Source organism: Bos grunniens, chromosome 9, assembly GCF_055505025.1.
Source record: "Bos grunniens cultivar Pamir isolate PY7600 chromosome 9, Bosgru_T2T1.0, whole genome shotgun sequence".
In the NCBI taxonomy this organism is placed as follows: Eukaryota; Metazoa; Chordata; class Mammalia; order Artiodactyla; family Bovidae; genus Bos; species Bos grunniens.
In genome coordinates, this window is record NC_141173.1 from 41367832 (window position 1) to 41382635 (window position 14804).

A 14804-nucleotide genomic window follows, 5' to 3' on the forward strand; every position below is an offset into this window, starting at 1 on the left:
AATAATTTCCAAATAGGTTGGCATAAAAACTAGAGAAACAGCGTACCTACCTTCATCATAAGGCAGTGGTAAATGTTTTATTACCTCTGGTGTCCACCAGTAAGTGTAACTATTAAAAAAAAAAAGGATTAAAATGCGCCAAATGTAAATGTTGGTTTTCTACAATTCACTAGATAAAATGTGTTATCTAGACAAACGAACTATGGTAGGGGGTGGTTAGTACTAGGATAACAGGAAAGGCTCCTAAAATTTTGCTTGAGACTGAAGTCATGCTTTAGAGCAGTGCTTCTCAAAGGCAGCATACACATGAATCACTTGAAAATCCTGTTAACAGGCAGATTCTGATTCAGTAGGTGGGGCCTGAGATTCTGCATTTAAGACAAGCCTCTGGTGATATCAAAGGAGCTGGCCCTCAGACTACTTTTTAAATAGCAAGGCTTTAAAGCATGGGGAAAAAAAAAAAAAAACAACAACAGAAAAGGGATAAGTCTGCTGCTTACAAAGAATTCATTCAGTCTTTCACCATTTATTAAGCAATTTATTTATTGACTTACTGTGTGTCAAACACTGTTCTACACTTTAGAAATGCCATGTTGAAAATAAAGAGAAAGTAGAGCTACAGTATTGTTCTGATCTTCACCAGCACAAGTTTCATGCTGGAAAGAGAAATACACAAGATAAGAGGGAACTGTGCACAGCCCAAGAGGCGGAAGGAGACAGCACAGCATCTCTGGGAGCATTCAGGGGTCCTGATAGAGCTGCGCTCAATACTCTTTTTAAAGAGCAGAACTGACATTGGAAATGGGCAAATGCAGTCTTGATGTTCAAAAGCCAGAGGGTGAAAGACTCCAAAAACTATACAGCAATGAGTGTGATGTCAATGCAGGCAAGATAACAAATCAAGTATTTACTAGAGATGGGAGTAACCTAAGAAGATGACCGGTGACTTCTATGAATCCACATCTATTCATAAAAACAAGCCACACCAGGCTATTCTCATTTCCTTTTCCAAAAAAATCAGATTATTAGATCAAAGGAATGAAAAAGACATGGGCTAACTCATTTAAAAGGGTGTATGTGTGTTAGAGAGAGAAAGAACTCACCCACGAGCAAGCACAGGCATAAATTCTAATGATGGCAGACAGAATTGGCAGAGGAGGAAAGCAGAGAAGGTATCAACGCATATATAAATAAATAACTAAAAAACGGTTACTTAGGAAAAAGAAGAAGACATTATAAAGAACATGTTTTAACTCAGAATGCACCATGTGGAGAAAAAGAATTAAGAGAAAATTAAGAGATCAGGCCATAAATTTTTAAAAAATATTACTAAACTGTATCCTTATGCAAAATAAAGCTTAACAATACTTTTCAAAAAAGCTAGAGTCATCAAGACAGTATTGTACTGGCACAAAAATGGAAATATAGACCAATGGAACAAGATAGAAAGCCCAGAAATAAACCCACACACCTATGGGCACCTTCTCTTGGACAATAGAGGCAAACAATGGGGAAGAGACAGTCTCTTCAATAAGTGGTGCTAGGAGAACTGGACAGCTATGTTAAGAGAATGAAATTAGAACACTTCCTAATACCATACACAAAGATAAACTCAAAATGGATTAAAGACCTAAATGTAAGACCAGAAATTATAAAGCTCTTAGAGGAGAACATAAGCAGAACACTGTATAACATAAATAACAGCAAGATCCTCTATGACCCACTTCCCAGAGTAATGGAAATAAAAATAAACAGGTGGGACCTAATTAAATTTAAAAGCTTTTGAACAGCAAAGGAAACTATAAACAAGGTGAAAAGACAACCTTCAGAATGTAAGAAAATAATAGCAACTGAAACAACTGACAAATGATTAATTTCCAAAATACACAAACAGCTCATAAAACTCAATACCAGAAAAACAGCCCAATCAAAAAGTGAGCAGCTATGGAAGACGGTATGGAGATTCCTTAAAAAACTAGGAATAAAACCACCATATAACCCAGCAATCCCACTACTGGGCATATACCTTGAGGAAATCAAAATTGAAAAAGACACAAATACCCCAATGTTCACTGCAGCACACTCATGATAGCTAGAACATGGAAGCAACCTACATGTCCATTGACAGATGAATGGATAAAGGAGCTGTGGTACGTATATACAATGGATTACTCAGCTATAAAAAGGAATGCATTTGAGTCAGTTCTAATCAGGTGGATGAACCTAGAGTCTATGATACAGAGGGAAGAAAGTCAGAAAGAGAAAGAGAAATATTGTATACTAATGCATATACATGGAATCTAGAAAGATGGTACTGATGAGTTTATTTTCAGGTCAGCAATGGAGAAACAGACATAGAAAACAAACTTAAGGACACGGCTTGGAGGGGAGGAAGAAGGGGGTGAGATGTACGGAGGAGTAACATGGAAACTTACATTACCATATGTAAAATAGATAGTCAGTTTTGCTGTATGACTCAAGTAACTCAAATAGGGGCTCAGTATCAGCCTAGAGGGGTGGAATGGGGAGACAATGGGAGGGAGGTTCAAGAGGGAGGGGACATAGGTATACCTATGGCTGATTCATGTTGATATTTGGCAGAAAACAGCAAAATTCTGTAAAGCAATTTCCTTCAATTAAAAAACATTTTTTTTTTATTAAGTGGGCAAAAGAATTAAACAGACATTTCTCCAAAGAAGATACACAGATGACTAATGTGCTAAGTCACTTCAGTTGTGTCCAGCTCTTTGTGACCCTATGGACTGTAGGCTGCCAGGCTCACCTGTCCATGTGATTCTCTAGGCAAGAATACTGGAGTGGGTTGCCACGCCCTTCTCCAGGGAATCTTCCTGACCCAGGGATTGAACCCGTGTCTCTTAGATGACTAATAAACACATGAAAAGATGCTCAACATTGCTTATTATTAGAGAAATGCAAATCGAACTGCAATGAGATATCACCTCACACCAGTCAGAATGGCCATCATCAAAAATCCACAAACAATAAATACTGGAGAGGGTGTAGAGAAAAGGGAACCCTCTTGTCCTGTTGGTGGGAATGCAGACTGATACAACCACTATGGAAGACAGTACAGAGATTCCTTTAAAAACGAGAAATAAAACTACTATATGACCAGCATACTTTATGATCCCCACTACTAGGCATATACCCTGAGGAACCCAAAATTTAAAAAGACACATGTACCCCAATGTTCATTGCACCACAATTTATAATAGCTAGACACAGAAGCAACCTAGATGTCCATCAACAGATGAATGGATAAGGACTTTGTGGTACACAGATATAGCGGAATGTTAGTCATAAAAAGGAATGCATTTCGGTCAGTTCTAACGAAGTGGATGAATAGAGCATATTATACAGAGTGAAGTAAGTTAGAAAAACAAATATTGTATATTAACACCTATGTGTGGAATCTAGAAAGATAGTACTGATGAACCTACTTGCAGAACAGCCATGGAGATGCAGACAGAGAAGAAAAGCTTTATGGACATGGGCTGTGGGGAGGGAGATGGGGGGATGAATGGAGACAGTAGCATGGAAACATATACACTCCTGCCATTTGTAAAACAGAAGACCAATAGGAATTTGCTATATGATCCAGGGAACTCACACCAGGACTCTGTGGCAACCTAGAGGGGTGGGAAGGGGTGGGAGGTTCGAGGGGGGTTCAAGAGGGAGGAGACATATGTGTTCCTATGGCTGATTCATGTTGATCTATGGCAGAAATCAGCACAATATTGTAAAGAAGTTATCCTTCAATTAAAAGTAAATTTTTTTTTTTTTTTAAAGTCCAACTCTTCTAAGTGGGTCTCAGAAAGAAAGAAGCCCAAAGAAATACCTGCTCTGGGGAAGCTGGGCTGAGATGGATGGAGGAGGAGAGCATCTGAGAGGATTGAGCCCAGGACTGGGAGGCATCACCTCCTCCACCAGCACATTCACCCAGGGGAAGAGCACCTGCACCGGGACAGAAATCTGCTTCCGGACCAGGTATCAGAGGACAGGCGATGGCAGGTGGGCGCCACTTCCGCCTCTGCATAAACACCTAGAAAGTCAGCTTCTTTTCTCTTTTTCACTCTCCAGTATTAAGAGTATTCAATTCCACTGGCTCACATAGAAAGGTTATGATTTTATTTATTTATTTATTTTTTTTGAAAGGTTATGATTTTAAAAGGCTCTTTAACTCCACTAGTAAACTTTGGAGCTCTCTGAAATAATATATATGGATCTGAGCAAAGCAACTGATATATGTGAACAAGACAGAGACGTGGGCAGGATGATAGGACAGTCAAGTGTTGACAGCATGGTTAGTTACAGCTGTTGAAATGATTCCAATCAAAAATCACGTAACAGTGTCAAGGTAGAGGGAGTTGTTGGGTGGTAGCCCACAGGGCTCTGCTATCCTATTCTGTTAAAGGACTCATCCTATTTCATCAAGGACTTACATTAGGATCAAGATAGCCAACTGATTAATTCTGAAGAAGCTACAAAGCTAGAGGAAATAGCTAATAAATAGGATACGTGTTTATGTATTTTTCCTGGAAGCAGGCAAAGCATATACAGGCAAGAAAAGATGGCAGAGATAAGGCATGGCAATAGGGCATGTTAAAAAGACGGGAATTCCAGTGGATAGAAGCCCAGAGAATTAACATTACGATAGCATTGCTGCAAACAGTCAATGTAACTTTGTACTTCATGATAAAAAAACAGATTACCCAGGACAAGGGGAATGATGGCACCAATGGTCCCACAACACTTGGCACAAATTAAACCAGAGTCGGACTACTGTTGGACCCAGGTTTGAATTCAGTTTAAAAAGAGCACCGACATAAACTGGAATACAGAAGAAAGCCTTCCGAACGCTAAACAGACTTAAAACCACAGTACAGGAGAAACAGTTAAGAAAGTGGAGCTATTTAACCTGGAGAAGAAGAACTTTGAGAATGTGTGAACCTGTCTTCAAATATTTAAAAGACCATCAAGTGAATGAGAAAACTGTGTTCTTAAGGTCTCAGGGGATTAAACTAAGATTAGTAGGTAAAGTTACAGACAAACGGATCTCGGCATGATATCAGAAAGAATAATGTGAGTGAACTGTCCAAAAACGACTACCTCTCAATCTGACAGGTGCTGGTTGACAAACCGACGGCAGCCAAGCACAGTACAGCTGAGCCCCACCTGGGAAGATACAGAGGGAACTCATACATCAGACAGAAAATAGTGCCAGGAAACCTCCCAACTCTGAGTCAAAGAGACAATGTATAATGCCTAAAAATACCCTGGTGACTTTATTAACACTGATTCCAAAATGGCATCTGAGATGATATATGCCATATTAACCTATTTCAGACTTCCCTGGTGGCCCAGATGGTAAAGCATCTGAATACAATGCGGGAGACCCAGGTTCGATCCCTGGGTTGGGAGGATCCTCTGGAGAAGGAAATGGCAACCCACCCCAGTACTATTCAGAACAAAGCTTCAATCAGCAGTTTGAACAGATTCATAAATGTGGGATTTTGAGTCACAAAAGTAGTTATCTCGAGAGAACTGGTTTGGATGAATTCTGGGCAAAGCTAGTTTATCCCCCCTTCCCTTATCATTTTATAAAAATACTATTTCAGAATAAGTCATTGGTAAACAGTGTAAAATACAGATGGTCACAAAGTTTGGAAACACAGACAAATACATAATAAAATGTTCACTAATAGTATGTTATAAAATAGATCTTAATCATCCAAATAAGCACGATGGTATGGTCACTCACCTAGAGCCAGACATCACAGCATGTGAAGTCAAGTGGGCCTTAGGAAGCATTACTATGGACAAAGCTAGCAGAGGTGATGGAATTCCAGCTGAGTTATATCAAATCCTAAAAGATGATGCTGTTAAAGTGCTACACTCAACATGCCAGCAAATATGGAAGACTAAGCAATGGCCACAGGACTGGAAAAGGTAAGTTTTCATTTCTAATCTCAATGAAGGGTAATGCCAGAGAATGTTCAAATTACTGTATAACTGCACTCATTTCACATGCTAACAAGGTAATGTTCAAAATCCTTCAAGCTAGGCTTCAATAGTACATGAACCAAGAACTTCCAGACGTACAAGCTGGATTTAGAAAAGGCTGAGGAACCAGAGATCAAATTGCAAACATCTGTGGGATCATAGAAAAAGCAAGAGAATTCCAGAAAAACATCTACTTCTGCTTTGACTGTGTGGATGACAACAAACTGTGGAAAATTCTTAAAGAGGTGGGAAAACCAAACCACCTTACCTACCTCCTGAGAAACCTGTGTGCAGGTCAAGAGGCAACAGTTAGAATGGGATATGGAACAATGAACTGGTTCAAAATTGGGAAAGGAGTTCATCAAGGCTGTATATTGTCACACTGCTCATTTAACTTGTATACAGAGTACACCATGTGAAATGCTGGACTGGATGAATCACAAGCTGTAATCAAGATTTCTGGGAGAAGTATCAACAACCTCAGATATGCAGATGATACCACCCTAATGGCAGAAAGTGAAGAGGAACTAAAGAGCCTCTTGGTGAAGGAGAAAGAGGAGAGTGAAAAAGCTAGCTTAAAACTCAACATTCAAAAAACTAAGATCAAGGCATCTGGTCCCACCCCATCACTTCATGGCAAATAGATGGGGAGAAAATGGAAATTGTGGCAGAGTTTATTTTCCTGAGCTCCAAAATCACTGCAAACAGTGACTATAGCCGTGAAATTAAAAGATGCTTGCTCCTTGGAAGAACGCTATGACAAACCCAGTCAGCACATTAAAAAGCAGAGACATCACCTTGCCGACTAAAGTCTGTATTGTCAAAGCTTTGTTTTTCTTTCTTTCCAGTAGTCATGTACAGATGTGAGAACTGGACCATAAAGAAGGCTGAGCACTGAAGAATTGATGCTTTTGAACTGTGGTGCTGGAGGAGGTTCTTGAGAGTCCCTTGGACAGCAAAGAGATTAAACCAGCCAAACCTAAAGGCATTCAACCCTGAATATTCATTGGAAGGACTGATACTGAAGCTCTAATACCTTGGCCACCTGATGCAGAGAGCCAACTCACTGGAAAAGACTGATTCTAGGAAAGATTGAGGGCAGAAAGAGAAGGAACAACGGAGGATGAGATGGTTGAATGGCATCACTGACTCAATGGACATGAATTTGAGTAAACTGGGAGAGAGTGAAGGGCAAGAAGCCTGGCGTGCTGCAGTCCATGGGATCACAAAGAGCTGCACATGATTTAGGGAATGAACAACAAAAAATAAGTGATAAAATAATATTATCTAAGTTTCCAGACTTAATGGTCATTCGGATAAAGCATCGGCCTGCCATGCGGGAGATTCGGGTTTGATCCCTGGGTTGGGAAGATCCCCTGGAGAAGGAAATAGCAACCCATTCCAGTATTCTTGCCTGTAGAATCCCATGGATAGAGCAGCCTGGCGGGCTACAGTCCACGGGGTCGCAAAGAGTCAGACATGACTGAGCGGGTTCACTTCACTCACAACTAAGGAATGCAGTCGTTTTAAAGAACAATAACAATACTAGTATCTGTTGGACTACTATGTACTAAGGATTTATATGATCTCATCTGATTCTCAGAAAAACCTACAGGTCAGACACTATCACTATCTCTATTTTACTGATGTGGAAACTGAGAATTGGACCGGTTATATGTCTTGCTTCGGGTCACACAGGTATTAACTGCAGGCAGTCCCTCCAGAGCTTGGCTGCTCCCAGACTGCGTGGATCATGTGTCAGACCCAGTAGGAAGTACTTCCCATTCATATTTTATTTAATCCTTAAAGTGACCTGTGAGGTGTGTGTAGTCATTTCCTTTCTATAGTTGGGAAAACAAGATTTCCAGAGGTTTAGAAACAGGTCTAAGGTCACACACCTGCAGAAAATCCAACTCAGCTCTACCCTAGCATCCATACTCCAGTCTGGTTGTAGCCTCTGGCTATTTCTTCTGAGAATCAGCATATGGATTTAACCCTCATCAAAATAACTAGTATCGGTGGGTGACTAGAAAGGCCAAAAAAAAGTACTGAAATTTATCCTACAGTCTTTATTAGTATCAGTTGTTGATGCCAAAAATCAATTTTTGGAATTTTCACATTCTAGAGAAAAACAAAACAAGGAGACCAAGTCAACTGTGAGAGCCACAGTACCTACTTTGATAAAAGTTTATTCTCAGTGGGAGGTGTTTAGTGTATTCACTTACTGTGCTGTCTAATTGGCTACATAACCTCAGTCAAGACACATTTTCTCTGCAACTCAGTTTCCTTTTTTTAATTTTAAAAATGGGAATGTAACATCAGCTTCCTTTTATTTCCACAAATAAGCACCAACACTGCCTGCCTCAGTTATGTAACTCTAGGTTTAACTTATGCTTGTAATTTACTAGCTAATTTCAGCAACAGAAAATTGAGTTTTGCTTGTTCTCCAAGTTGTATCTTAATAGCTTCAATACTTTAAGGTAATATAAAGTTTCAGAAAATCAACCATATTTACCCATAGTCAATTGCATCAACAAAGCTAAATATAGGCATTTATGTTTATCTCTCATCAAATAAACATAATTAGCTCCAGATTTTTTTGTCAGCAAAAATTCATGGCAATCATTGTGGAAAATGTGGAAAATAGTGGAAAAATCAGCACTGCTTCATTTATAGGGAAAGTAAGGTCAAGCATTAAGCTGGTTATTCCAAGAAAATACACTTAAAAGAACAAAGCTGAGAAACATAAACTCTGACATTTTCTTAATATTTGAAATGTTCCTGAAGTAATAGAGAATTTGGCAACATCTATAACATTAGCACTTGCTAATTCACCAGTTGCTTGTGGTCTGTCCACACAGTTAGCACAGACCAGCAATGAACCCTGTAGTGTTTGCGAGGCACTGTTGCACAAAATGAGGGCTAGATCACACGGATGCTGTGAGAGGAGAGCCTTAGGAGCAGACCTGACATCACAGGGCTCTGAGCAGAAGGGACCAGGCTCAAGTCTCATATGTGAAAAATGTAGCCCATTATTAGAACATGACTCTTCAATTAACAGTGCTAAAGAGTCCTCTCATTAAACCCTTACAATGACTCTGTAATGTGTGTCCTGTCATTTACATTGTGCAGAGGAAGGAAATGAGACTTAGAGAGGTTAAATAACTAGTCCAAGGTCACACGGCTACAGAGACGCCAACTCAAGTCCCCTGACCCTGCGGCCTGTGCTACACAGAGAGTCTTGTCCTATCCTCAGGAGATAGTTCATTTATTTGGGGACTGCTGCTGCTGCTAAGTCACTTCAGTCGTGTCCGACTCTGTGCGACCCCATAGATGGCAGCCTACCAGGCTCCCCTGTCCCTGGGATTCTCCAGGCAAGAATACTGGAGTGAGTTGCCATTTCCTCCTTCAATGCATGACAGTGAAAAGTAAAAGTGAAGTCGCTCAGTCATGTCTGACTCTTCGTGACCCCATGGACTGCAGCCCACCAGGCTCCTCCATCCACGGGATTTTCCATGCAAGAGTACTGGAGTGGGGTGCCATTGGCTTCTCCGTATTTGGGGACAACTGCTACCAATTTAACTGTCATCATAATAGCCCATACAGCGAATGACTCAAGAAAGCCCAGACTGAGCAACAGGGCTGGTGGGAGTGGCGCCTGCCACGAGCACCACGGCTCTAGCTTCCTGTCCTCCCCAGTGTCACCAAGAGTTCCCTGTGCTTCCTGGAGGAAAGAACATTGGAATTCCAAAGTGAGGCTGCCTAGACACCACACTTAAAAACCAAAGACGATTCCTTACATGTTAAGAGTTCTTTATCACCCCACATTTGTAGGAAGCACTCAAAAGTTATGTTACTGGTTTGCTCCAGTGGAGCTTCAACTTAACAGTTCAATGATGAAGCTCTGAAACTTTGTATCTTATGAAAATGCAAAACAACTGTATTTGTTAATGACAATTTCCCAATGTTAAGGCTGAAACTCCAATACTTTAGCCACCTGATGTGAAGAGCTGACTCATTTGAAGAGACCCTGATGCAGGGAAAGATTGAGGGCAGGAGGAAAAGGGGACAACGGAGGATGAGATGGTTGGATGGCATCACTGACTCAATGGACATGAGTTTGGGTATGCTCCCGGAGTTGGTGATGGACAGGGAGGCCTGGTGTGCTGCGGTTCATGGGGTCGCAAAGAGTCTGACATGACTGAGCGACTGAACTGAACTATCAGGACATCAACAATACTAAATTCCTCCTGGCAAACATGTAGCAAGGCTGACTACTTTAGCCTATATAATCATTTCTCAAAAAGAAAGTTCTCTCATATTCAAAATACTATCAAAGCTGAGTTTAACATAGTAGACCAGGAAGAAAAATACCTTCTTCTTGTTGGTAAAAGTCTCATGGTATTTTTATGATGCAAATAAAAATCTGTGGGGAGTTCCCAGAGATGAGGTTTCCCTTCAGTGGGATGGAAAACTCCCAGGAAGAGATTAATGGAATCTTGTCTGTCAGCATCTAAAAAGCAAAAATACATAATTCAGGAACTCTATTACTCACATAAACAACCCAGGGGAATGCTTTCTTAGGAGGATTAAGGGTACATCTGGAATGTCATAGAACACACCTCTGAAAATAAAAGCATTTATACTGTAAAAGTCATACACAACATCTAAAACACCCACCAAGATTTTGAAAATTAAAATCTTATTTCAAAATGTTTCCTTTTTACTCTATACGTCTCATAACATAGAGGATAGTGAATGTAAACTGCTTCTTGAATTTTGAGAGATTCTTAAAAAGTCTTTAAGAACTGCCCTAGTTACCTTAGTGATTGCATTTTTAGAATAAAAACATTCTCACCATTTGTTCATTTACCTGAAACAAAGAACATCTTCACTTTATGGCAAAGACAGAAGAGAAGTCAGACTATAAATAAAGCGGCCCAATTCCTACCCATATTCTGTGGCACATCCTTGAACAAGTCAGTTTCCAAGCTTCTGCTTTTAATCCATGAAAAGATACTCCATTTCTTTAGCAGAGACAACCTTTGCAACATTTGGTTTCCCCTACAGCTGTGTTTGATAAAGAAAGCAGAGTGTGCACACGGAAAACAGCGTCACTCTAACCATTCAACCTCTCCAAAAGTACTTTTTCAAAACAGACTACAAACTAGTAAAACTGACCACACACACACACACACACACACACACACACACACGCTGTCTCTCCTCTTCTTTTTCTCAATTGTATTTTGGTAAAAACGATAAGCACTGAAGTGGTTTCATGAGCCATCCTTCCCGTCCTGCACAGCCCCCTCCCAAGCATCCTTCATTCTTTCCATTCTGGTCTCTGAGCCCTTGTATATTCAAGTTAGGGGCAGACATCCACAATATAAATAATAATCTCTTTCTGAAATTGAGCACAGAACCAAAAAGCTAACAGAAATGACTGCTTTTGAAACAGGATAACATCATCATAAAATCAATTTCCTTCCAACAGCTATAGTGAACACAGAAAAATCTGAAATTAGCAACACTGTTCTCATTGGGCTATTTGGTCATTTTGGCAGAAGCAATAAATGAAATCTGGTACATTAAACATGGGTTCCAGTTATATATTTTGACAGGAAGCATTCCATTAAAACAGCGCTCACCTTTTATGCTACAAGTAATATATGAAAGGGATGTGTTTATATGATGAGTATACTTGCAGCCTTTTTTCCATTTGTTGAGAGAAAACATCAAGTATTAAATGATGAAGGCATTACCACCCCAATTTGCACCCTCTTAACACAATATGAAAGTAAACATACTCCTTTTATAGTAATTATTTTCTTTATGATTCTTGGGTAGCCTTAATGGCACTTAATAATTCACACTATGCAGTACCTCAAAATATCTTAATTCTATTTAAAGAAGCTTTCCATTTTTCAGCCACATTTTCAAGGAGTTTCTTTTATCCCTAATTAAGCCTAATTAGTAGTTCCTTTAATTTTTAGCAAGTATGATAAAATGTAAGATTGAGAAACCTAACCAAATAATAGATATGCCTTCAAAGGATCATAATGGAGACTTCTTGAATGTACTGCTGTTACATTAACTTACAATGTATCTATGGTATTTATGGTCACTTACTAAGCTTGGATTTATTTGGAAGGAATGATGCTAAAGCTGAAACTCCAGTACTCTGGCCACCTCACGCAAAGAGTTGACTCATTGGAAAAGACTCTGATGCTGGGAGGGATTGGGGGCAGGAGGAGAAGGGGACGACAGAGGATGAGATGGCTGGATGGCATCACTGACTCGATGGACGTGAGTCTCAGTGAACTCCGGGAGTTGGTGATGGACAGGGAGGCCTAGTTTGCTGCGATTCATGGGGTCGCAAAGAGTCAGACACGACTGAGCGACTGAACTGAACTGAACTGAACTGAACTAAGCTTGGAATCTAAGGCCAGTCCTAATGAGCCTCAGGAACTTTTCCTGGCTACTTTTGACTGCAGATGAAGTTTTCGCCCTCTGGAAGACAGTAGTACTTTGGACTGAGACAAAAGCTTAAAATAGGTAGGTTCTCTGCAGTTGCAGATAACAAGAGGGCAAAATAACTACCTACTTTTATATTCAATTGTGCTTTAAAGGAAAAAAGAATATGCACCTTTCAAACTCCATCCAGATGGTTAATCACTAACACACTGTATTTCAATAGGTCAGGCTTGAAGATAACAGTTCTTTTTAATTAGCCAAGAATGTCTATTTGGAAACTAGAGTATTTGTTGACCTAATATTAAATTAAGTCCATGATAAAGTGGCCTCTGAAATCAGTAATGGAATGGGATGCTATTCGATAAACAGTACTATTTAACCAGGGTGAGGAGCAGACAGTGAACTTGGACCACTGCCTCCTACTGTATGTTGAAATAAATACCAACTAAATGTCAGAAGGACAAAGATCAACACCCTAATAGAAAAACATGCAATTTTTAAAAGAAACAAATAGATGGTAAACATTCAAAAACTCAACTTTACTATTATTCAGTAAATGATGCAAACTGAGAACAATGCAAACCATTTTCTACTTATTAAGCTGGCAAATACTTTCCAAAATGGGCACTCCTATACTCTGCTGAGAGAGAACTGATTGCTACACCCTTTCGTTAAGGCTATCTGGCTATACATATACATATATGTCTTTAAAGATCCTGAAAATATGTATACTCTGACCTAATAAATATGGTGCTGAAATTTTCATAATATAAAAACATTCAAAAAAGATGTTCGTTTAAAAGAAACATAAATGCACAATAAAAACAGGTAACCTCACTGTGGTGCTTCTAAAGGACAGACTGCCACAAGGCTACCAAAAATTAAGTTGTAAAAGAGTATTTAGGGTCATAAAGATTACTCACATTATCTAAAAGGGAAAAAGCAGATATACATTACCTGTACAGTAACTAGAAGGATCATGTTCTGCTAAATATGAACAAGTTGCTACCTCTGAAAGGTGAGGATTATATGATTTATTTGTGAGTTATTTTATACTTTTTATAATTAGCATATATTACCTTCATAACTACAAAAAAAAAAAACCCACCATTCATTCATCCAAGAGCCTACTATGTCTGTCCCACACTAGGTATATGGTCTATACATAACTGATTCTGGCTTTCATGGGGCTTACATTCCACAGTGAGAAGCAAAAATAATTCTCAAGTAAATAAGGTACAGGGTACTTTCAGAGGATGTTAGTTCTTTGAAAAAATAAGAGTGACATGAGAGTGATGAGAGAGAAGAGGGACACTTAGGTCGGTGGTCAGGGAAGCAGGTGGAGGCTGCACAGTGTCCCGAACAGCACGAAGGTGGAGGGGGGAGCAGGGGGCTGGAGGGCAGGGGGCAAAGAAAGAGCAGGACTGGGGACAGTGAGGCAGACCACACGCGGCCTCGAAGGTCATGGCAAAGAGTCCGATCTTAAATGCGATGAGAAGCCCTGGAAGGGATTTCAGAGTGGGGAGTGATATGATCTAACTCTCGAAAGGATCACTGTGGCTGCTGTGAAGAGCAAGAACAGAAGAGGGGAGGCCGAGGGAGGAATCAGGAGCAACGGCAGCTGTTCAGAGCCACCAGCTGTCTGAACCAGCCCGGCAACAGTGGGGAGGAAACACAGCAGAAGGATTGGGGATATGCTCTGGAGGTGGAGCCAACCAGGTTTGCTGAGAGGTGAGACCGGGGAAGATAAGGAGAATAAAGAAATTAAGGATGATTCCTAGGATTCTGAACGGAACAATGGAAGCAGAGGTGAAAAAAGAAAAAAAGTAGAGAAACAAGTTTGGGGCAGAGTCAGTACTCTTGCCTGGAAAATCCTATGGATGCAGGAGCCTGGTAGGCTGCAGTCCATGGGGTCGCTAAGAGTCGGACACGACTGAGCGATTTCACTTTGACTTTTCACTTTCATGCACTGGAGAAGGAAATGGCAACCCACTCCAGTATTCTTGCCTGGAGAATCCCAGGTGCCGGGGACCAGCCCCGGCTGAACCAGGGTATTCGAAGGAGAGACGGCGTAGGCGAAGATCAGGAAACAATTGCTTAATTAAACGTTAATTAAGGATATAAAGAGTAATAGAATGAGGATAGCTCAGTAGGAAAATTCAGTGGAGAAAAGAGGCTGAATAATTCAGCCAGAAGGTAAGAGAAAGAACGACATGGTGAGACCAAGTTTCGGTGAACAAGGCCCGCACTTTATTTTCCAAAGTAGTTTTTATACCTTAAGTTATGCATAGAGGATAATGGGG

General features: G+C 40.2%; 1 protein-coding gene across 11 annotated transcripts in view; it reads right to left on the reverse strand.

Moving 5' to 3' along the window:
• Positions 1-14804, reverse strand: part of FIG4 (FIG4 phosphoinositide 5-phosphatase) — a 172298-nt gene that overhangs the window by 61103 nt on the left and 96391 nt on the right. For 7 of the 11 annotated variants that reach the window (XM_086317375.1, XM_086317367.1, XM_086317371.1 and 4 more), the window contains 3 exons: positions 10399-10537; positions 5131-5196; positions 51-109 (listed from right to left, as the gene is read on the reverse strand). In XM_086317375.1, coding sequence (XP_086173501.1) covers positions 51-109; positions 5131-5196; positions 10399-10537 — 264 coding nt within the window. The remainder of the gene's footprint in view (positions 1-50; positions 110-5130; positions 5197-10398; positions 10538-14804) is intronic. The other 4 variants (XM_086317377.1, XM_086317368.1, XM_086317374.1 and 1 more) reach the window with 1 other exon arrangement.